This window comes from Amphiprion ocellaris, chromosome 12 (genome assembly GCF_022539595.1).
Source record: "Amphiprion ocellaris isolate individual 3 ecotype Okinawa chromosome 12, ASM2253959v1, whole genome shotgun sequence".
NCBI classification, from domain to species: Eukaryota; Metazoa; Chordata; class Actinopteri; family Pomacentridae; genus Amphiprion; species Amphiprion ocellaris.
In genome coordinates, this window is record NC_072777.1 from 6,551,003 (window position 1) to 6,574,675 (window position 23,673).

At 40.4% G+C, this 23,673-nt stretch overlaps 2 protein-coding genes across 9 annotated transcripts in view; both read left to right on the forward strand.

Annotated features, from left to right (window-relative positions):
* senp6a (SUMO specific peptidase 6a) overlaps positions 1–8,776 on the forward strand; it is a 38,710-nt gene extending 29,934 nt beyond the window's left edge. For 2 of the 3 annotated variants that reach the window (XM_055015738.1, XM_023267386.3), the window contains 11 exons: positions 42–235; positions 760–974; positions 1,520–1,636; positions 1,759–1,881; positions 1,972–2,064; positions 2,510–2,835; positions 3,409–3,500; positions 3,586–3,674; positions 3,800–3,868; positions 6,756–6,906; positions 8,016–8,776. In XM_055015738.1, coding sequence (XP_054871713.1) covers positions 42–235; positions 760–974; positions 1,520–1,636; positions 1,759–1,881; positions 1,972–2,064; positions 2,510–2,835; positions 3,409–3,500; positions 3,586–3,674; positions 3,800–3,868; positions 6,756–6,906; positions 8,016–8,252 — 1,706 coding nt within the window. In that variant the 3' untranslated portion in view covers positions 8,253–8,776. The remainder of the gene's footprint in view (positions 1–41; positions 236–759; positions 975–1,519; positions 1,637–1,758; positions 1,882–1,971; positions 2,065–2,509; positions 2,836–3,408; positions 3,501–3,585; positions 3,675–3,799; positions 3,869–6,755; positions 6,907–8,015) is intronic. The other variant, XM_055015737.1, reaches the window with a different exon arrangement.
* Positions 8,777–12,788: 4,012 nt separating this feature from the next.
* The window catches only part of myo6a (myosin VIa), a 201,577-nt gene continuing 190,692 nt past the window's right edge, over positions 12,789–23,673 (forward strand). For 4 of the 6 annotated variants that reach the window (XM_055015731.1, XM_055015733.1, XM_055015734.1 and 1 more), the window contains exon 1: positions 12,789–12,995. The gene's annotated coding sequence lies outside the window, so the exon portion shown is untranslated. The remainder of the gene's footprint in view (positions 12,996–23,673) is intronic. The other 2 variants (XM_055015732.1, XM_055015736.1) reach the window with 1 other exon arrangement.

A 23,673-nucleotide genomic window follows, 5' to 3' on the forward strand; every position in this document is an offset into this window, starting at 1 on the left:
ATGAGACTCACTAAAACAGACTTTCTGTTTGTGGATGCCAGAGTCAGACGAGAAATACATCGTCCTGATCTTTGAGAACGGCCTGGCGTTGAAGGAGCAGATGATCCTGGAGGACATCCTGGGTGAGATCGGCAGGACCAACAACCTCATCAACTTCCCGGCCAAGCTGCCCTTCGAGGAGGCCAACATCCGGCTGGTCAACTACAACAAGGCGACGAGGCAGAAGTGGGAGAAGGTTGGTGTTCTGCATCAAACTGCCACTTGTGATGATTTAATGTAGTTTGCCAGTTAATATTCCATCATTTGACTAAATAATGTTTACTGTACAGATTTTTCTGCACCTGGTTAACTGCTGTAGTCCGTCAAGGATCACAGAGTCTGTCTTTTTTTTTGTGAGTCCTGCTGTTGAAAATAACTGTATTCACCAAATGTTTTGCCAAAAAATGTCAACCTTTCTTTCTATTGTTGTTGTTTTACAGCTGCGAGGAGGTTTGTTTGTTGGGCTTAATTTTAGTGTTTTGGCTTGCTAATGCTACCATCAACACAATTAGTTAGCAGCTGTCACTGAATGTTACCCTGAAAATGCTCTTTCTGTCTGTGCTCATTGTTATGGACCAGTTTAACGTGCTACAAAACTTTCTGGAATTCGCTCACTTTGACAGTTTTGTTCTCAAGCAAGATTTACAGAAAATTCCTGGAGGGACGGTTGCTACTGTTTGTGTTATTGTACATCTCCTGACTTCTTGCTTCTCTGTGTAGGTGAAACCATTACACACTCAGATCAAATTCACCCCTGTCTCCCCGGTTACCAAGGTCACCCCGGGCAGCAAGGTCACTCAAGTTTCCCCGGTAACTCCCGTCAATATGCCTGTACGAACACGGATGGCCACCCGTCACCAGACCAGCACTTACTTTGAAGATGAAGACGAGGACATGACCGACCTCCAGCCCACCTTCTCCGGACCAGTCGTTAAGTGAGTAACTTCGCTGTCTCCTGCAGGGTCATTTTCAGCACAATGTCCATATGGTGCAGGAGCTAGTAGCAGCATTACTTGGGAAAAATGTAACCAGCTACATTAGCTGAACATTTTAATCTAGCCACTGGTCACTATGTTAGTCTAAGTGAGGTCATGTTAGCTGCAACATTAGCCTAAACAAGATATTGTTACAGTTACTGTCACAGTTTACAAACAATAAGAGCAACATTCAGGGACATAAACATTGTGAAGATATGTTGTTAATATAAAGCAACTGCTAAAATTGTGTCAGGTGGAATTCTGTGTAGTTATTGTCCAGTATCTGTTGTAGCTACGACGTCATTGATGAGTTTACTATCTATTGTACTACTGAATTAAGTTTTCTGAATTTTTAAGCTGGCCGTAGCACTGAAGCTGAAGAAGTATTTGTGGGTTTTTTTCTCTGTTGGTCTGTGTGGTTCAGGTCATGCTGCAGGAAACATGTCAGAAATGCTGCGAATGTTGCTGTCCTGCTGTACAACTTACTGTTGTTTGTCTTCTAGGTTAATGGTGTACCCTCCTCCTCCAGCCAAAGGTGGCATAACAGTCACCAATGAAGACCTCCACTGCCTTAATGATGGAGAATTCCTAAATGATGTAATCATAGACTTTTATTTAAAGTAAGAATTGATGTCATTTCTCACTGATTTTTTTCACATAAAACACGATATGCCAATTAGTTTTTTTCCAAAGCAAAATGATGTTGATTAATTACTAACATTATATTTCCATACTGTGCTAGATATTTAGTTTTAGAGAAATTAAAAAAAGAAGACGCACAAAGAATCCATGTGTTCAGCTCCTTCTTTTATAAGAGACTGAACCAGAGAGAGCGCAGGAACGTCCCAGACACAACAAACCTGCCGTAAGTGTCCAGCATCTCCAACAGACAGTGTTTCATCAAGTCACATTTAGAGGTTTTCACTAATATACTTGGCTTCATTTGTTTTCCCAGTATCCAGAAAAGGAAGCACAACAGGGTAAAGACGTGGACTCGGCACGTGGATCTGTTCCAGAAGGACTTCATTTTCGTTCCCATCAATGAATCGTGAGTCTTTCATTTGATCGATGACTTTTTGACCACTCCTTTGGCCCAAACTCAAATATCTCAACAATTAGAAGGTAGTTAACTTTTAAAATTTATTCCATATGTACATGATCTCCTGAGGCTGTCTTCTTCTGTAATGCCATCAAGAGGCTGACATTTATGTTCCAAATTCTACTCGATTTCTTTGTGAGGTTTAATTGAAAAACACATATTAGCTCATCAGTAGAGGCTGCTGTCACAACAGGAAAGTATTTAAAAGAAGGGCCACTTGCTTCCCTGTAAATTTTCTATGAAACCGTGCCTCTTTGTAACTGTCGTGCTTACTGTGAAGCATTTGATACTTGCTGATCTGTTCCCTGCGCTTGAATCATTGATGTTTTGTTCTGTTCTAAAAAAAGGCCATAACTTAAGCACTGTGGCACCTTCTACACTGTTGTTTTGTCAGAGCTCACTGGTACCTGGCGGTCATCTGCTTCCCGGGCCTTGAGGGTCCAGTGTTTGAGCTGAACCCACTGTTTCACGGCCCGATCCCAGCCTCCACCTCAGCTTCTGATCTCCACTCGGAGGAGAACATCCCAGACCACTGCCGTCCTCTGTCCCCGGACAGAGACGGACTGGACAGCTCCTCTGAGGAGCCGTCACCTGAAGCCCCAGAGGGATCCTCGGAGGGTCAGACTGACGGTGACCTCGCCATTGAAAACTCTGCCTTCATCGAGGGGAGCCAAGAGCCGTCGAGCAACGACCAGGGCGACCCCGAGCAACAATACACAAGTGAGTCAGTGTGCAGTGTTTGGTGGTGTGAATTCAGGGCTTTTAACTGCCATCAGTCAGGGTTGGTGAAAGAATCGTAAATGGGGCGTATGATGGTGCAATAAAAAGGCTCACCATCTTGTTTTCGAACTACCCTACAAATGATACATGCGCTGCAGGTGTCGCCAGTAAAAAGAGAAACTCTGTGGCACGTTCACTTTGCAGATGTTTTACATACATTACACGCTCCATACAGCACGAACGTTAGGATTTCCACCATCAAAGAAGAGCTTTTGAAATGTTTGTGAAAGATGATTTTATTTATCAGTGATTGGAGAGATTGAATCCAATCTAAAAATTACAAAATGGTTGGTTTTAATGGAGAACAAACAAACCTTTTAACTTAAAATACAGTTCAGGAATGTGACGTTACCATACTGCAGTAATCTGATTTATGGAGGTGAACCTACCTTCTGAACCAGCTTTCTCACAAATATGTATTGCCCCCAGATAAATATTAACCCAATGACACACTAAAGATGTTATTTGTCTAATGGTGCGTTTGTGTTTTTGTTTGCGGCTGTCATTTTTCAGGTGAGTTGCACAGAATCAGTGTCTGTTACAGTTCAGGAAAAGGAGACGACGACACCTATTACTCCTTCTCTGATGACCAAAGCTCCTGTCAGGTACTCAAGTCTGTCCCTTTTCACCTCTGCTTCTTTGGCATCATTTATTTGCCCACTTACTGTGTTTTTGTGTCTGTGTGTGCAGGATGAGTGCAGCGATGACGGGACTCTGGCTGAAGATACCCTCTCCTCCGACACCTCGAGTTTGGCCTCAAAACCGAGCCTGTGCAAACAGTGAGTGGATGCATTTGTGTGTTTTCACCAGCAGGTGGTGCTGCTGCTCTGCTGAAACAAACGGTACAGCGAACATGTTCATGCGGTTTGCACTACTAATGTATTTTCCCGTCTCTCTGTTTCAGGCCTTGTATTCTCATCATGGACTCCCTGCGTGGTCCAGCCAGGTCCACTGTGGTGAAAACTCTGAGAGAGTGAGTGTCTGCAGCTGCTGCACTTGATGGCTTTTCCTTCCATTTCTCTATTCTTGGATTTTGTTGAGCAGTTGTTCCCATCCTATTTGGCCTGTTTCTTTATAAACAAGGCAATTTCTGCTTGTAGCCTTTGTCAGAGGTACAGTGGAGCTTTTTTGAAGCCGGTGCTCCACAGCAGGGAACCACCGTTGAAGCTAATTTCAGTAATAATGGCTCAGGTACAGCAAGTGTCCCAGTTAGCTGTGACAGTGAGGCAGCACACACATTACAAGAACCCTGGAACTGGCTCACTTAAATACAATGCAGTCCTTTTGCATGGTATCTACTGTACCTACGGTTTTCCTGCTGTAGCAGCTCAACATGTTTACTGTGGGGAATAAAAGATCATATAGTATATATTAAGTTAATACTGATTATGGTTTTCTGAGATCAGATCATTTTAGTTTTTTTTTAATCAACAGGTGGAATGAAAGTTCTTAACTCTATCATAAAATATTTTTTTGAGATGGATTGACCACACAGCGATGCTGCTGTTTAACCCTTTGAACACCAGTCCATCCATTATCTATACACCGCTTAATCCTCATTAGCGTCGCAGGGGGGCTGGAGTCTGTCCCAGCTGACTTAGGGTGAAGGCAGGGGACTACCAGTCTATCACAGGGCCACACAGAGAGACAAACAAGCACACTCACATTCACGCCTACAGAGAATTTAAAATCACCAATTAACTTTTTGGACTGTGGGAGGAAGCCAGAGAACCCAGAGAAAAGCCACACATGTGCAGGGAAAACATGCAAACTCCAACAGCTGTGCAGCCCACACCAAGCACTCACATTTATCAATATTTTTTCTCATTCTTGGCTCATTTTCACTGCAAAATAAACTTCTGCACTTCTGTGGAAACAGCACAACTATTGCTATAAGTAGAGAGAGCTAAAATGTATATTAATATACAGTAGAACAAAGTTAGAATTTTAACAAGCGTTGAATTGAAAACTGAAAAACAGTAGAGTCCGCATATACTACAGCGTTTTCCAAATGTCCTCAAGCTGTTTCCAAAAAAGGAAAAAACTGGTGGCTTGACATACTATAGACATCAACATACTTTTAAAAATATGTGTTTCCATACTTGTGTCCTCTGTGCTGTTTGGAAACACAGCCTGCAGTTCAGCTGAATCACGAGGCTTCACAATTGCAAAGTAGTGCAGAATTTTTTGTTTTGTCACATAATCCGGTTACTGCAAACTGTTTTTTTTTTTTTTTTTTTAAAAACATTTTTTAATGCGGACATGTAGAAAAAAGTGATTTCAATGAAGTCTCATGAAGTTAAGCTCACATTTGTATTGCTGACAGAATGACACATTACAGAAGACTACTACGTCAAAAGATACCATTCCTTACCTACCAACTGGCTACTTTGAGATTCAGGGTGTTATTGTTTTATATGCGTTAATTAAGGAATTGGTGCAAAGTACTGCAAAGCTATCAAAATTAGTCATGTTTAGTTCATATTTAGTGTATTTATAGAAATGGTCATCTTTGTTTATAAAGCAGTCTTCAAAATCCAAGTTACAATGTGTTTCACAAGGCAGCAAAACAAAAAAATCATAAAATCATCCTATTTCAAAGTGGGATTAAAACACAGTTTGGTGTATAAACACCAACAAAGCACTGTGAAAGGTTGTAGAAGATTCTGAAATCAAGTCAAAGATGGTCTGAAGGAAATTACACTTCAAGTAAAATCAGGAAATGCTCTGATAAAAGTATGTTTCAAGAAGAGACTAAAAGAGGTCACCGACTCCGCTGACCTGATTTCTTGGGGCGGATCGTTCCAGAGCCTCGGGGCCTCGACACTCTGTCCCCTTTAGTTTTCAGCCAAAGCCCTAAAACAGACAAAGCCCTCTGCCTGAGGATCTCTAACTGCCTCCTGGTGTGTTACAGTCCGAGGTATACCTGAGAGAAAGGCCATGAAGAGTCTTAAATATACCAATAAATCCTAAAATCTGTACTGTTTAGTGCCTGACAGTGGGACAGAGTTAACTGCATTAAACATTTAGTCTATTATTGGATGATTGTTGATCATTTTGAATAGAATTTTGCACCTGTTTGTTTCTAGAAGTACATTTTAAAATTGGAAATATTTCTATATTAAATATTTAATCATTCAGTGCTTCTGTGTCCTACTTCTGAAAGGTATTAAATTGTCTCTGTAGAGGTCTCAAAAGTTACTAAAATTTATTTTTATAGTTTGCAGACTCCCTGATGCATATTTGGGTTTAGTGGGAAATGTTTTTCCTTTGTTTTCCATCCTGTTAATTGTATCAGAACCTGTCAGCTTTATATTTTATGACTAAGATTATAAATCCTAGAAAGAGACACGATTTATAACTGGAGCACTTTGCTCAGAATAATCACATTTTTTACTTTTCATCAGTTCAACTGGTCCAGTGATAGTTGCCTGTATATTCTTGATACATTGCAAACAAGAAGCATTAATTACTAATCTGCCATAATTTTGGTGCTGATGATTTGCAAACAAATATAAGATAAAAGGACCCAATTGTGGGAGCAGAGGTGTGGTTCAAGAGAAAATTTGTCATTTTGTGACTGCAGTAAGGCTCCAAATGTCCCATCAGCATGATTCTTTCATTCCTGCAGTGTCAGACTTTAGAGGATGATACCAAACTGATAGATGTTGGGTATATCTGAAACCGGTCTACCTGGAGTTTAGAAAATTAAAGGACGAGTTTCCCTACAATGCTATCATAAATCTTAACAAATAAAGATAAAAAAAAATCCATCCCATGTTCATTCATGGAGAAAGTCACCATTTATTTACGTTTCACCTGGAGAAGCCATGCTGATGTTTCCTCACTGTGTGTTTTAGGTACCTGGAGGTGGAGTGGGAGGTACGAAAAGGAAGTCAGCGGAGTTTTGGGAAGGAAGTGATGAGGGGCTCCAGCCCACGTGTGCCTCAGCAGGATAACTTCAGCGACTGTGGAGTTTACATCCTGCAGTATGTGGAGAGCTTCTTTGAGGTGAGGACTTCTACATGCTGCTTACTTTAATAAAACAAAGTAAGAACAGTCAACTTTCATTTGGTTGTTTGTTGCCTAGTAACACTGATGGTATTACTAAATGTGATTAGCACTTGAAAACCAAGCTCTTGGTTAAAGACGGCAAAGAAAGTCCATATGTTTTTATCAATAATATTACTTTATATTCTGTTTATTGAGGGATATTTCAGAGGACTTTATGTGCATACACACCTTTTATACACCACCAGTCAAAAGTTTGGGCACACCTTCTCATTCAGTGCTTTTTATTTGTATTATTTTCTACATTGCAGATTAATACAGAAGATTAATACTTTTTTGTTTATGACATAATTCCATATGTATTCTTTTATAGTTTTGATGTCTTCAATGTTAATCTACAATGTATAAAATCTATTCAGTTTTTAAAAAATGTATCCAAACTTTTGACTGGCAGGTGTATGTGACAATATGTAGCGTTAACTCATAGTAATTGTTCAAGTGTACATCTGTTATTTTTGTTAAATTGTGCAACTTTGGTATTCTTTTACTGAAAAGAACTATAGGACTAGCTACAAGACTGACTTAAAATAACATGCATTTAATGGTGATGATGATTACATGAACAAAATAATTATTTAACCATCAGTAGTTTTTGGCTCACAGATAAATAGTTTGTTTTGGTCTTGGTAATGGGAATAGGAACACAAAATATCATATTTCTGCTTTAACTGTTCAGTATCACCCATTTTTTTAACTGCATACAATCCTGGTCAGATTAACAACCGTTCAAAAGTTACTTAGAAATGTGCTTGTTTTTGAAAGGTAAACTTTTTTCAATGAAGATAATATTAAATGAATCAGAAATCCAATCTAGACATTGTTAATGTGGTAAATGACTATTTTAGCTGGAAACGGCTGATTTTTAATGGAATATCTCCATAGGGGTGCAGAGGAACATTTCCAGCAACCATCACTCCTGTGTTCTAATGCTACATTGTGTTAGCTAATGGTGTTGAAAGGCTCATTGATGATTAGAAAACCCTTGTGCAGTTATGTTAGCACATGAATAAAAGTGTGAGAAAACAATTATTTTTTATGTTTCCGTGCAGAAACCGATTCCCAGCTTCCATCTGCCTGTGAACCTGTCGGAGTGGTTCCCTCAGCAGAGAATGAAGACGAAGCGCGATGAGATCAAGGAGCTGATCCTGAAGATTCAGGCGCAACAAGAACTGGGCAAGAAGGAGTCCGACCAGGTCGAGGCTCGGCTGGACTCCCCAGAGGAGCCCGAGATCGAAGAGACATCTGGGTCGAAGGGCAGGCCGTCAAACCTACCCATCAGCCCCTGAGTCCACCTCACCCTCACCCTCCTCCTCCTCTCCCTCATCTCCCCCCGTCACTCCCAGGCTCATGGGGGTGAACCTGATTGTACGCTGCTGGTTTTACTTCAACGTGTCTGAACGGTCCTCAGCTCCCTCCATTAACCACAGACATCAAACCACACCTTTAAATTTGTATTGAATAAAACACGTACTGTAAATATGCTGGAGTTTTTCTGCTGCCTTTGTAATTTACTGTTTTATGACTCATTCATGAAGTGGCCCATTTAAGTTATGTTTTCATAGATGTTCTTCTCTCCAGGAGGATCTGTGCAGAAGATACTGTTTCGCTCTTGCATAGTTATTTTTTATGCTTTCAAGTTAGTTGCTGTTATTTGTAAGTTAACAATCCACGCGTCGGGAAAAAAATAAACTGTTTTCAGAGGGCTGATTTGCAGCTCATGAGTCACATACGTAGTTCAGTGCTTGTTGTGTCTCTTCGATGTGGAGTGGATGAATTTTCAGCATTAAAAGCAACGATAGATGCAAGAGCACTCCTTTGGCTTAGCTTGTCATTTGTGCCGTGAGACTGAAGATTGCATGTTTATGTATGTATGTATAATGTGTGCGTTTGGTTATTTCCAGGTTCTGAGACACTTGATTTATTGGACTCGACGTACTCATTTCCTGTCACTTCTGCACACTTTCTGTTGTAGATTTATTTTTGTGGATATGATGAAGGACGATGGATAAAAATGGCTTTTTGTCCCCCATCAATCATCACGCAGTTACCCATAATGGCAAAGAGAAAACATTTTTATAGGAAATTTAGCAAATTTCTATCAAAAATGACAATGGCTTGTTTTTTAGAAGTACTTAGAGATGTAAAAGTTCTTCATGTCCCACAACTTTTTGCAGGTTTTCTTCTAACACTTCTGTGTATTTGAATTCATTGTACTAGAGTACAAGTACTAGAGACATGAAACTATAATTCAAATACACAAAACCGACACAAGGAAACAACAAATCACTGTAAATATATACAAAACTATTAAAAGTGAGGAAAAAAACCCCCCACAAAACTACTACTACCACAAAGAGACACAAAACTAAGACAAAAGGTTGCAAACCTGCCATATAAAGACATAGAAACCACCACAAAGTGACACAAAACAACCACAAAGAGACACAAATTCACTACAAAAAGACACAAAACTAACACAGGCTGACAACCACTGTACGTATACACAAAACTACTACAAAGAAGTACAAAACCATTTAAAAAAGACACAAAACAAAACAATACATAAAACCACAATGAAAAGACGCAAGACACAAAAACCACCAATAAAAGAAACAAAAGCCCCACAAAAAAGACAAAATCACAACAAAAAAGACTTAACATTAAAAAAATGTCGGTTTAAGGCTGTGTAAAGATACAGGAAACACACACAAAGAAACACACACACTTTCAAACACATTTCTGATTATTTCTGCTAACCGCCCAATGTGTAATATTCTGGGTTCCAAACCAAATCCCTCTGTTCCTGAAAGTAAGAAATTCACTCAACAATAAAACAAAAAGGAAAAAAACGTGAAACTGCAGCTGATCACAACAAAGCTGCTATTAAACAAATACACTGATGACAGACTGTTTCAATAACGCTCATGCAGCCTGCAGTGGCATCGACATGTAGGACTGCTACTGTTGTTAAATGAGTGTCATTAATACCCGAGTGCTTCGTCTGACACTCCTGTGTGTAATGAGCGTCTGCGAGGGCAGCACCAGACACAGATTAGCATTACTGTTGTCGTCTTTGACATTATCCCTGTTAATCCCCAACCTTCCTGAAGCCCAGCGACACACATTCTGAGTACGGATGGTGGAGGTGGTAATAACAAGAAACTGTATTTGTAGAGGAGCAGATGCGTAAAGCAGCAGAAACTGAAAAATGATGAGGTAAAGTACAACTTCAGCATGTGCATATGCATAGTTCGCCACCCAGCTGGTCTCCATTCCTACCTTACAGAGAGAAATCACACTGTTGTTGCTGCTGGAGATGTGTTGCTACAGAGCTTTGTCCACTTCTTTTCACATTAGACATCAGTAACATCATCACTTCAGCATCGGTTTCTTCAGATGCTGACACTTTGCTGGAGGGGTTGTGTTGCTCCACCTTTCTCTTTAAAATACCTCAAAGATGTCATGTTGGATTCAAGTCAGACGACATACGTGTGCAGGTCATAGCTTTCACTTTTACTTCTTCAGACACTCCTGTTATGTGTGGTTTTGGCAGTGTGCCTTGATTTTTTACCATCCTGGAATATTTCTCTTTTGCAAAGCGTCTGCAGACTGGGAGTTATCTTTTCAGTCAGTATTATGTACAGACATTCATGGTCCATCTATAAATGTCGTCTCTCCAACACCTTTTGCACGCATGTAGCCGCATAGCATCACACTTCCAGAAACTTTTCCTCGAAGTGGCAGGATGGGGCCACTTCCTGGAAAGAAAAATCAACTCAGCTATTTAATAAACTCAGAGAAAAGACTCCTACAAACCAAACTAACCTTCAGTTCCTGCTGTGACACACAGTTCGAACAAATAATATTGCATTTACTATCACTGGGTAGTAAAAAATAGTTGCATTCACTGACGTGACTTTTCAGTGACTCAGCCCTTGTCCACACGTAGCCGGGTATCTCACAAAACGAAGATATTTTTCTACGATTCGGCCTATCATCCACACGAAAATGCAGATTTACGTCATCAAAAACGATTATTTTTAAAAACTCCGACCAAAGTGAAGATTTGCGAATTCTCCATTTATGCGTCTGCATGTGGACATCAGGGGTTTTGCGTTTCGAAACGTCACCGCCTGCGACAAAATATGTTCTTACGTCACATATGCGACCTGTGTTTACATTCGGTAACAGTATGGATGCTCTCACAAGGTTTTGGGCGCTGTTTCTTGTACAGGCGCTTTTTACTTGCTTGTTTTTACAAGCCCAGATACTGCTCCACATTCAACAACACAGGCGAAGGACGACGTTAAGGACAGTTATTCTCCACCACCTTGCTAGGATTTGGGGAACTACTGCCACCTAAAGGTCCGGCATGCTTATGAATGTGCTGAAAAACGCACCTATGCGGTTAGGTGTGGATGAAGTTTTTTTCTAAAAACGAGGTGGTGTGTACGTAAGTTTTTTTCTAGACGGAGGGGACAGGATATTCGGTTTTACAAAAACCCTGCTACGTGTGGACAAGGCCCGAACCTGCCAGATCTGGGGTGGCCGATAAGACTTTGGTGGTTTTGTGGCCTCTCCTTAAAGGTGCCTGTGGCTGCAGAGCAGGTAAGGATTTTTTTTTTCTAGTCTATAGAGGTTAATGTCATGCAATGTCCGTCACACTGTCTGGCTCTAAAACTCTGATTTCCACTGATAACCCCTGTACCAGCCTGCAGCACACTGCCCCTTTGTTTTTCAGAGGTAGACTGTGAAAGTAGCGCACTGTTTGTGGTATCAGTTCAGGAGGACAGGCAAATTATTGGCATTATGAATCGCTTTGTACCTCCTAATTGCTGCCGCAGCTGTGTTTTGGCAGAGTTTTAGTTGATTGCTGATCTTCATGCATCCTTTTCCATCCATCAGCTGTCCGACCAGACATCGTGATGTGGTCTGCAGTAGAAAAAAAGAGTCTCATTATCGACTTTACCATGCCCTAAAATGAGAACTTGAACTGAAATAATGCAGCAGAGCACACAGACAATGATTTCAGAGAAAGTATCTGCCTTATAGATTTCAAATGCAGGGGTTTTGTGACAAAGTGGTAGCTTAATATTGCTGAATACCATAAATAATGTTAATATACAGCAAAGCAGCCAGCAGGTATCATTTGCTCTTCCTGGTTATCTTGTTAATGATTAAACCCCGGTCTCCTTGACAGATCCATTCTTTGTTTAAGGTGATGCCTCTTCCTGCCAACAAATTTTCCCTCGCTGCTCATCATCACTTCTTGCTGGCTAGTGTCCTGGCTGAAGCACTCACTTTTTTGTATTACAGTCTTTCAAAGGAAAAAAATCAACTGTAAATCTAATGACTTTACATCATTAATTGAGCTCAGCCATTACTTTATTATGGCATGTTAAAGTCCAGCAGTTAGCCTACATTTCATTCATTTCATAATAATTAGTGTGCACTTTATTAAAACTTTGCTCTGCTGTATTTTGCATTTTATCTTTTACATGTTTTTAGGGGTGGGGGCTGTACCTTTGCCTGTAAAGCACTTAAATACAAAACATATTTATTTTTAAAAAAAATCACAAACTCAGTGTATGATAAGGTGCTATATAAATAAACTTGCTTGCTTTTCAGATTCAATAAAGGCACAGTACTCAAGTAAATGTATTTAGTTACACTGCAGCATAGATAACTCCTTTGGGACCCCCGTTTTAAAAATAAATCTACCTGCATGTGATGCTGATCCAGGCCTTTTTTCTTGGACAGCGTCCCCTGCAGGCGGCTCCCTTCGCTGGATAATATTTACCCAGGCCCTGACGTCACGGGGCCAGTTTCCCAGGATTGCTGCGGGAGTCGGAGGCTGCAGGGCGGGGAGAGTGTGGCCCAGGCTGCCGGAGCGGATACCTATCATCTGGAGACGACCGGCACGGCTGAGGCTGGAGACGTGCGCTTCCTTTCTGGGAATTTTAAAAACCTCATTTTTTTTTCCTTAAAACGAGCAGCAGAGGAGTCCCTGGAGTTTCCTTTTAAACGAGGTAGGCAGCACCGGCATGCACCGGGGAGAATTTATCTCAACCAGACCGTGATGTTAGCTAGCTGACGGGCTACAGCACACTGAGCGTCCCGGTGCTAGCAGCAGCAGCAGCCGGGGAGGCTGTCAGCACACTGTAGCTTCACGGGAGGAAAACCGTCAACGCTGAGCTGAGAGCTAAGAGACCAGCCATTGACGAGATTTAGCGAACAGCGTTTTCCTCCAAACTGACAACAGCCACCAGCTTTTTAATAGTAATTGAGCATTGTTTTGCAACGTGAACGGTGCTTGGAATGTTCTAGCTTTGTTGAGAGGAGTTGACGCCAGGCCTCCTTCAAACATTCGACAATTTACATTTTTATCCACGTTCATTGTAAACGTGTGTAGAAAAGTACACGGTTTAATAGATGTTTAGAATAATTTGGAGCCACTCTAAAATTCGGTTTATATAATAACCACCATGCCTCCTTTTATTTCAATAGAGCGTCAACTTTTTATTGCACTGCCATTGCCACCTAAGGGAAGGTTCTGGAGACAGAACACTGTAGACATGACCGGCAAACAGTATTAAAAAGTTGGATTATTTAATAGTGATGATGTTATGTGAATTATATACAAGCCGGATTAAAGAGAAGTGTCTCCTGCATTAGCCAAAGTGAGGATTCATTGTTCACAGAGCATGGGTGTATGAAAAAGGCAAGACGATTCTTAAATCTCACCTCTTTTGAATGAGGTTCGGTTTAACGTTAGATGCTGTTTATTGAGCGGGGACAAGTATTTACCAGAACCCTTGTTACGTTAGAGGGAGTTGAAAGGGACAGAGCTTGGCAGCGGTGATGAGGATTCACTGGTGCGTACATGACACGGGAGGCTGTGTTGTTGTCCAGCAGCAGCACCAATATGTCACATCTCACAACATGAGCACGGCTGCGGCCTGCACACCCGACACACTGCTGCTGCTGCTGCTGCTGCTGCTGCTGGGAAGAAGAAGGGGAATCAATGGACATGCTTTGCATAAGAAAAGGGGGCTGTGGGTGGTGGGTTTGGTTTACAGTGCTATTACTGCTGGGGTGATGATAGAAGGTAAAGTGGCATCTTCAGAGGTCTGGATGCAGGGAACAGGCTCAGCCACTGCTCTGGGTTTATCTGTGTTGCATGATTATATAAGAGTTCTCAGTGCTTATTGTGTTTGTTCTGAGCTTGTTGTTGGGCTGAAGCTGCCTTAAAATCACTATTAGAGCAATTTTACTCCCCAGAGCCAGAAAATGTGTGATTTACACATCCTATGTTGTCTTTTATCGTCTCCCGCATACATTAATTCATGCGTGTGCATGCAGGTTGTGCTATTTTTAACTTGAACTGTGAACCTATTAGTCCCATAATGCTTTCAACATTATAATGTGCCATTCTCACATGTCTTTCTGTTGGACAACTCCTCATTTCTGAAGGGACTTTGACTTTTGTTCCTTCCTCACAACATCCTTGTTTTATGGCAGAATTGTCATGTAGTTGCACTATATCACTGCAGGAAACGGCGCTTGCTGTAAGTGAGCCGTCCTTCCTGAGTTCGGGGCACTTTTTGGATCAAGGTCCTCTTGAGGAAATAATCCTGAATGACTGCATGCTTGTTGGATTAGTTGGATGATATTAGACTTTCTTGGGAAGCTGTTTCTTTCTGTCACAGTGACAAACAAAATAAAAACCTTCGGGACGCGACTGGGCTGTAAAATTTGATTGGTATTAAGTAAGAAATCTGGATGTGATTCTTTATTGGCTGCAGAGATGTGACCACTCAAGGCATCATGGGTAGTGGCTAATGTCCAAGTGTCTTGTTCGTGATAAGCTGTTTATATGCATCCTTATCCACTTAAAATATCCTTGTATGTGAGGATTCAGAACATTAGACAGCTTCAGTACGCAGCAGTAGGCGAGTGAATCCCTGCACATGGCATTCTGGTTTACATGTTTATGTTCGATGTGTGTTTTCCCTCTGTTATCAGCTCTTGTGTGGTGTTTTCCTCACATTGTCACACTGTGCAGGAAGCAGCTGGAGGTGGGAGAAGGGAAAGAGTGAAATTGACAGCTACCTAGTCAAGGAATTCCTGAAATCAGAGATTGTAATGAATGCAAATTCTTATTTTGATAGCCTTAGTGCAACAACACAAGCAAAATAGGACATTATATTCCAAATAAAGTTAATTTTTCTACTCTTATATTGTTATGGTATTGCACAAATGTTGCTTCCCTTTTGTTTGTGCCTTGTATTTTCCAGCTCATTTGACGTATAATGACCACTAACAAGCTTGTTAGCAAACTCATTAGCCGCTAGCTCAGCTAACGGGACACTAGTGACATCATCTCCGTTGCATAATTGTATATGTCCTGTTTTGTGGGGCAATTTAGTCGAGTAGTGTAGATAAAAAATAAAAGGGCAAGCTAATGAGCTACAATACTCCATTTTGGAATCCTGGGCTCTATGTTTCCTAGAGGTTTCCCAGTCAGGATGGCTTGCTATTGGCCACAGGTCCCAATTTGTAGCCAAAACCAATGACTAGGCCCTTAAAGAGCACATAATATGCACATTTCCCGGTTTATACTTTTGTTTTTGAGGTCTACTACAATATGTTGACATGCTTTAATGTTCAAAAACACTATATTTTCCTCATACTGTTAGTCGCTGCAGCACATCTTCATAGCTTCTGTATGAAATGCTCTGTTTTCCTGTCGCTTTAAGGCCCAGTCAGCTATGATTGGTCAGCTGAGCCGATGGAAGCGAGATGATGTTGGTTACATACCATAACTCCAGATCTCAGAGTGTATATAGAGAGATGCAGCTGTAGCAGAGGTGGTTCTACTGAGGAAATAATTGCAGGCTGTGATTTTGTTTGAAGGTTGTACCAAAGTAGCTGCCAGTAAGACGCTATGCAAATGTGTTCCATGTTGATGTAGATAAGTAACGAAAGACAAGCCTGAACTACAAACAGGGTGTTCTAGACATGGAAGGAGCATTGTTTTCTATGGGAGAGAATGACTCCCTTTGACGTGGACTTTGTCGCTTTACAGGCCTGTTAATATGCACAATAAAACCATAACACACTGGAGCAAAGCAAAAATCCTAAAAAGCAGCATTCTTTGCGAAGGCGGAGGAGTTGTTTCAGGAAGCTCTTTTAATGCTTCCCATAAAACATGTCACATGACCCACAGTTTGAGTCCAAATAATTATTGAGTTACATTCTATCTGATTCTTTGGTTGTAAAAGGTTCAAGCTTGTGTCCATTAAATCTGCTGAGGAGAAGTTGACGACGAAACGTCAATCACTGAGATTGACATTCTGTCAGTCAAGCTGCTAATTGGAAGATGAGACATAATGATTATCAGATCTGCAGCTTAAATCGGTTCACTTTTAAAGTCCTTGTCGGCTGTGACGCCCTGTTTGTTTAACAACCGCAACAAAGTGTTTTGAATTCCCTTCTGTTCACGTTACACCTGCTCACCACAGCAACCAGTATTTATTAATTCAGATGTGTCTAACTTATCAGAATGTTGAACAAAACCTGACTCCTCAAAAATAGCGCTGATATGATAAAAGTGGCAGCTGCAACGTAAACCTTCAGTATCGTCCAGGATATCATGTAAGGAAAAACTGACAGTGGAATATGGAATGTGAAAACAGAAGTGGCCTCTCCCTGTTGGTGATTCTAGTGCACAACAGCAGAGATTCTTGTGTCAAAGTTCAGGAAAGTTGAAGCCAACATAAAAGCCCTGCACTGATTCGCTTCGCCTCCCTGAAAACATCCACCGATGGCAGCGATTCCAGTGAAGTTAACGTGATTTCAGTGGGAAAGTTCACTCTTATACTGGCAAAACTTTTGACTGTGTGGCTGACATGTCTGTGTTATATCCTAAGCTCAAGTCCCACTTACGAAGGTCCTGATTGGCTGAGTTACAGCCCCATTGTCAGACCTGTTGTAGCTGCTGTCAGACAGTGAGCTGTGAGTTCAGAGGTCCTGAACCAAGATGCAGCAAACCACCCTGCAGCTCCAACAGCAGCACAATGTAGCATCAACTTTCTCCTGGCTGCTGACGATGGAGCAGGAAAGTTCATACGTATCTGGTTTCCAATAGAGATGTGTTAAAGGTGGTGGTACGTTGCCCCCATCCCGCCCCATCGCCAGCCTTTGTAATTAGGGGAATGTGAGCCGAATTAGTCACGCCACCCTGGGCAGACCACAGCCTCTTGTTGTTGACTGCGATGAAGAGCGTCGACTTACATGCTGTCTGCGAGCCCCGGCCGCCTCGCTCCGGGGGTTTTCTGGTCTCTGAGGGAGCCGAGACGTGGTGCAAGATCTGACTTCTTGTGTTTTGATTCACACACACACACACACACTGCTGGATTACAAGTGAACTAGGGTTGTAAACATAAGTCTCCTGCACTCATAAGTGCACCAGTTATGAGGAAAACTCTCCACACTGGTGCTGATTTTGGTCTCTTTACAGGTTAAGTTCATCTTAACCGGATGAGCATCTTTGAAGTTGACTCTTCATTTTCCCTCCGTCTGCTACGCTGCGCTAAATGTCCGAGCAGGAGTGGTAACTGCTGGCTATCGGATGTCAACATCTGTCCCTTAATACCCATAAACCCTTGCATTTTAGGGGTTGTTTCCTGCCGTGGGGTCAAATTGCCCTCTCAACCCAAACTGCATTAGAGAAGACTAAACCACTTGGTGCCTCTGGAGATCAAACGGCATTAAAGATGAACTGATGCAGTCCATAAATTAGCTTTTTAACAGATAACGTGATTATTTTAAATAGTGTTTTTTTCTGAGCTACTAAGGAAAGATGAAGTGTGTGGTTACATTTTGGTTTAGTTCCTAGCTGGCCTGATCACCACTCACTTGGTCAGTCGGCATACTCATGATATGCAAACACTAGGAAAGCAATTTTATGTGCTGGATACGACCCGCCCAGCACGAGACAACGTAAACAAGCTGGATGCACGTATGGAGATGTCCGTGATTAGTCCAGCCAGCAAGTATCTGTCGATGGAGTTTCCTCATGCAGCTAGCGAAATAGGCAAGGCAACTAATTTCTGTGTTTCCTTTTGGTCTTTGTCCCAGTTTATTCTCTTTTGTGGGACTTCTTGACTCATTAATGGCAAATAATCCAGGTCAAAATGAACTGAAACAACTGCGCCTAAATTACTTCTCGACGTGCAAATGTTGTTTGCATTGAAGCTGTTAGTGCTAAAATAGCAAGTCAGCTCAAAAATTGACTGAAGTTTTTGTATATTTTGGCAAATAACACACTTGATCATTTCAGTTAATGATTAAACAAAGAAATCTTTTTGTAAAACCTTGAAGGCAGGTAATTTGAGATAGACATACGTCGCCGTTTTTGAATTTTTCTTGCTGAGACGAGCAGCTGATGAAATGAAAATGTTAGTGATGAATGAACATATAAATTACCCTCAACTGCTGCCCTAAATGAAATCATTCACATCTCTGCACATGAACTAACAAGCAAAAGGAGAAGCCTTTATGTGGACAGATTAAAACGTGATTGTTGGCGTGAGTGCACCTCTAATTGTGATGCTTGTGGCAAAACATAGTGTTTCGACGGTCTTCAGATTTAACAAACGCGTCATATTGAGGAGGTTACTACACAGCCATGTAGGCTAGGAAGTGCTGGACGAACAGTAATACTCACATCTACTGGGCAGGAATTTCAGCAGTGCCTTTGTTGTGTAAGTGGCATTACTGTTACGTGATTATGAAACCTTTTGTACCCTCGTCTTACATGAATCGTCTGACTTCTTGCCATTAAGGACTACCCTCTCCTGTCATCTGTGTGCTTTGGCCTATTTTCTGTCTCTGACTACAGAAATTTCACCCACAGCCGCCTCAGTAAGTCACAATGCAGCGTATCCATGTCCTACCCAGACACTTGATCTCTACATCGTTGGTAACAAATGAACTTTCCCCTCTGGCTCACTGCTTGGCAGATTGTTGGCTAACTTTAAATGGTGCTGATAAATCTGTCTGCTGTACGGTTCTATGTCTCAGAGGTTCTGATCTGCTGTAAAAGGGCACATTGAGCTACTGAAATGGAGACGAGACTGACTTCAGTGATAGAAACATTGTGATCCAACGGTAGCAGGTACTTGTGGGGTGTTGCTGCTTATTTCAGAGGATGGGTCTAATTTCTGGTGTCTGAGACCGAGCAGTTCATCTCATCTTCATTAGATTGTTGTCAGTTGTTTTAGTTTAAATGCTAAAATTTATACAGTTAAGTGGTTTATTCATTCAGATGTTGACTACAGTGAATGATGGTGATGATGATGATTTTATTTTGGTCAAGTTCATGTGAATGAGATAACAGAAAGTGCATATATTTCTTCTGCTTTTATTTTGAAAAGAATGGGACATAGCCGTTCTGCAAAAAGTATGGGTTCCTGAAAGTTACGTTAGAGTGTTCCTCTGTAACTTCAGCATTTAATGTTCAGTAAAATGTAATTTTCCGATGATCTCATCCTGTCTTTGTTGGTGCAGTTTTTTTCATGCTGGATTTTACATCTATTGTATCTGATGTTTTTGGCCATTTCAACGGTTTTTTTCCACTTGATGAATTTACAGTCCATCTCTTGTCATTGATTAAACCCTTAGAAACTTGACTGTGTATCATAATTACATATTTAGAAGTTTTTCCCCATAAAAATAAACCATTCTTCACTTAAAAGCCATGGAAAAACCTGAAAAAATGTGTAAAAAACACTACCTCAGATGTGCAGCTCACACTTAAGTAAAGGTTGAATAAAAGTGGAACCACTAAGTTTAAACCATAAATCTGTAAGTGCAGTGTACAAAGAAAAGAGAAGCCTCTTCTTGTAAAATCTAACAATGTATGAAGGACACAAAGTGCTAGAAATGATGTGTTTTTTGTGTCTGAGAGGAGGCCAAGAAGAGTTTTTTTCCCATTTTTTTGTGGGGGAAAATTTGCCATCAGCGTTCCCATCATCCATCCAGCCGCACTGTAGTCTTCATGATAACCTTGCTTTTTATTTTCAACTTTAGTTAGAACTGTGAAGGACTTTGTAACCAAGGTAGTGCTTACTTGGAGCCTCATCAACCAGTCAGCAGCTTAAAAACAATGTGTTTCCTGCCTCAACAGACTGCAAAGCAACACAATGATCTCAGCAGCACAACAACTTCAGACTAAACATGTCTCAGAATGTTAAATGTTCCCTCAGTTGAGTGGAATTAAATAGCATGTAGTAGGGTTGAAGTGGTGCAGGACTTCTTCAGGTGTTGTACGTCTGATTTAAAGCGTTTGTGTTTGAGTCTCTGGAGGTGTAGCTATTTTTAATCTTCAGGTTTGGAGACATCATGTTTATTTTTAGCAGCAAACATGGTGGCTGCTGTCAGAGTCTCTGCTTTAATCACCGGTCTTGATCTTCGAGAGCAGACTTGCATTTTCACACACGCTTTTCCTTTTACATTCTGTGGCTCAGCTGCGAGTCAATCGTCATGTCATGTCAATATGCAAATGAGCCCAGCCCATCATTATATCATCATGGTGGCGAGCGCTGTAACCGCGGCAACGGCAAGGGCAGCCGTTCGCCTGCTGATCCCGGCAGGATCACGTGTTGGTAACCTTTGAAACCCACGGCCTGCTGGTACGCAGACTTACCGAGGCCTTTTCCTTGGCAACGTGCAGCTCTGGTGCCACAGGTGTTTTGAATTCTGAGTAATATTTGGGAGGAGGCCTGGCTGGACATGTTTTAAATGCACATTGCTGAGTATGTTTTTAAAAGAATCTAATGACAGAGGTAGATTAAGAAAAGCTGAGCCAGTTTTGCTTCTACTTATGAGTTCAGAGGCTGTTGACTCGGGCATGAAGATGGTGTGTATTTGTGGTATTTTTGCTCCTAAGTGGAGTTTCCTGGTTGTGGTTTGTCACATTGCTCATTAGGTTTCTGTGGCTTTGCTCCAGAAGGACTTTGACCCGAGTTAATCCGGCTCTCTTTAGCACTTCTCTTAAATATTTAAATGACACAGGAATACTTGTTTCAGCTGCTGTCGGGGTTTTACAGCTCTGGACCTTGTACTTCTAACTACTGCCTTCTTATACTGTTGCTGATTTGGAAGGTTTTGGACACTAGAGCTGCATCTTCATGTAAATATCCATGTGCTCTCTACTTAATGCACAAGAGACATATGTTAAAGTCTTTTTTAAGCTGCACCTATCAATGTTTTTGAAATTTACATTGGATTGAATCACTATATGTGATATGCATGTCGTATTTGGCATTTTTAGATGATTTTATCTCAGACTTTTGTCTGTTCTTTATTGCCCACGTCGAGAATACACCGTTTTTGCCTCACCTGTAATTCAAATTGAGCAAGAGAGTAGAAAAATGTTTCATTTTAGTTGTCATTGATAATTATACATCATTTTTAAATTCAGATTTTGAAGATTTATTTTGAATTAAACCAATTTTTTTAACCTATTTGTTAAGGTACACAAGTAATATCTTTATTATATATTGGCAAAACAAAGAACCACACACAAAGATTTTAATTTACTCATCAATAGAAATAAGTGTGATGGTAGTACTGAACGATCTTACCTTAATACAGATTAATTAAAGCAAGGAAGTAAAGCATGGAGGAGCGCCATCAAGTCATAATTGATCAATCAGTAACTCAAAGTAAACCCAGTGGATATGATTCCGTGTCATGTGATATATGCCACTCCTATGACTACTGTTATGTGGTAATGGCAGCTCTACTGGTGTAGACAATCAGTCATTAACCCATGGCACTGGCTAACTCAACTCTAACTGATACTCATTAAATGTCACAGGAGACTTTCTCTTGGTGGCACTTTATTTTCATTATCTGCTTTCAAGCCAGTTTGCATCTAATGCATTTAAGTAAAACTATCAGATATTCTAGATATTGATCCTTTTCATCACCTAGGCCTACCTGTAATGTATTTAAAAATGAATATTTCATCAAAAATTTCACTTGTACTCGTCCCCATTTTTACTTGAAATACTGAACATTAGTGTGTAGATACAGACAGCAGAGCTACATATTATTTTTCCTGTCAAACCACCTGAGGCAGGCTGCAGTAACTGGAACTGTTTTGGTCGCTAAAAAAGGAGTGAAATTAAAAACCAACGAGATGTCTTCAGGTTCCTCAGATTTCTTCAGGCACAAATCAAGAGATTCTTTTATGAGAGGCCACACTGTTAAAAAAAAAAAAAAAAAGGCAACAGTGCCAGGAAAAAATTGGCTAAAAATGGTGGAATATAATAACGTTAAAAGCGAATACCTGTATAATAATGTTTTTAAATGATATGGATGTAGTAAATATGTTTTTTCTGGTCATGCATTGTAAAAGAACGATGTGTATTTCACTTACAGTTTTGTCTGTTTTTTTCACAGTCAACATACAAATTAATATGTTTTGTGATATCTGTAATTTAATAATACAGGTAAAAGCATTAAAAAAATCTTAATATTCATATTTTTTCTTTGAAATAATGGCAAATATCTGCAAAACTATTTTTTTTTGCTAGTTTAAATACAGTTAAAAAAGAAGTGATTTCATGGTCAAATGTAAAACCTGAATTGCCCTTTTTAGAAATATATATTTTTTTCCTTATATGGACGTTATTTACAATTTTGTCTGTTGTTTTTACAGTCAACATGCAAATTAATATTTTTTTATGTGATATCTGTAATTTAACAATGCAGATAAAACCATTAAAAAAATCTTAATATTCATATTTTTTTCTTTCAAATAATGGCAAATATCTGTAAAACATTTTCTGCTGATTCAAATACAGTTAAAAAAATTTGTAATTTTATGGTCAAATGTAAAAAAATGAATTGCCCTTTTTAGAAATATAGTATTTTTTTTTTTCTTATATAGACATTATATACAGTTTTGGCTTCAAAAAAACATGTGAACATGTAAATTAATAAATGTCCTTTGATTTTATCAGTTATTGTCTGTAATGTAACAAAACAGGGAGAATCTGTGAAATAACTATAAATTTTAAAAACAAATTTTTTTTTTTTTTGCAGTGAGGAGTAATTTGGATGTCAATTAATCCACCTATCGTTTCAGCTCGAGAATAATTTTTTTTCCAGTCAGTTCCCACATGTTTTGTGTTGTGACACTCTGTGAGTTCAGTGTTAGCTGCTGAAGTCTCAGTAGGCAGCATCACACATCTTCTGGGTGAGAAACGCTGAAGGTATTTTACACCTTTAAACTGGTGGCTTCATTAGAACGGAGATGCAGCTGATCTGTGTGCATCGTTTAGAGCTGTCACACACATAAACCGGCAGTCTTTATTCTTCAGATGGCTCACTTTTGTTCCCTTCCTGTTATATTTAGCAGTTACTGGTCCACAGCCAGCTCTCCACTGGACCTCCACACTTGGTTGCTATGAGATCTGTTATGCAACTGCATGTCTTCCACGCTGGACATAGAAGAAACCAGTATTCAGGTTGGATTTCTGTTCTCCATGAAAACAGAGTACGTGTGGTTATTTCCCAGGATGCTCTTGGCTAAATAAGCTGATGCAACTCTTTTGATCCTCCTCGTCTCTGTGGAGGAGACGCCAAGCCGGACACTTCCTCTCTTTATTTTTGGGGGTGTCTGCATAATGT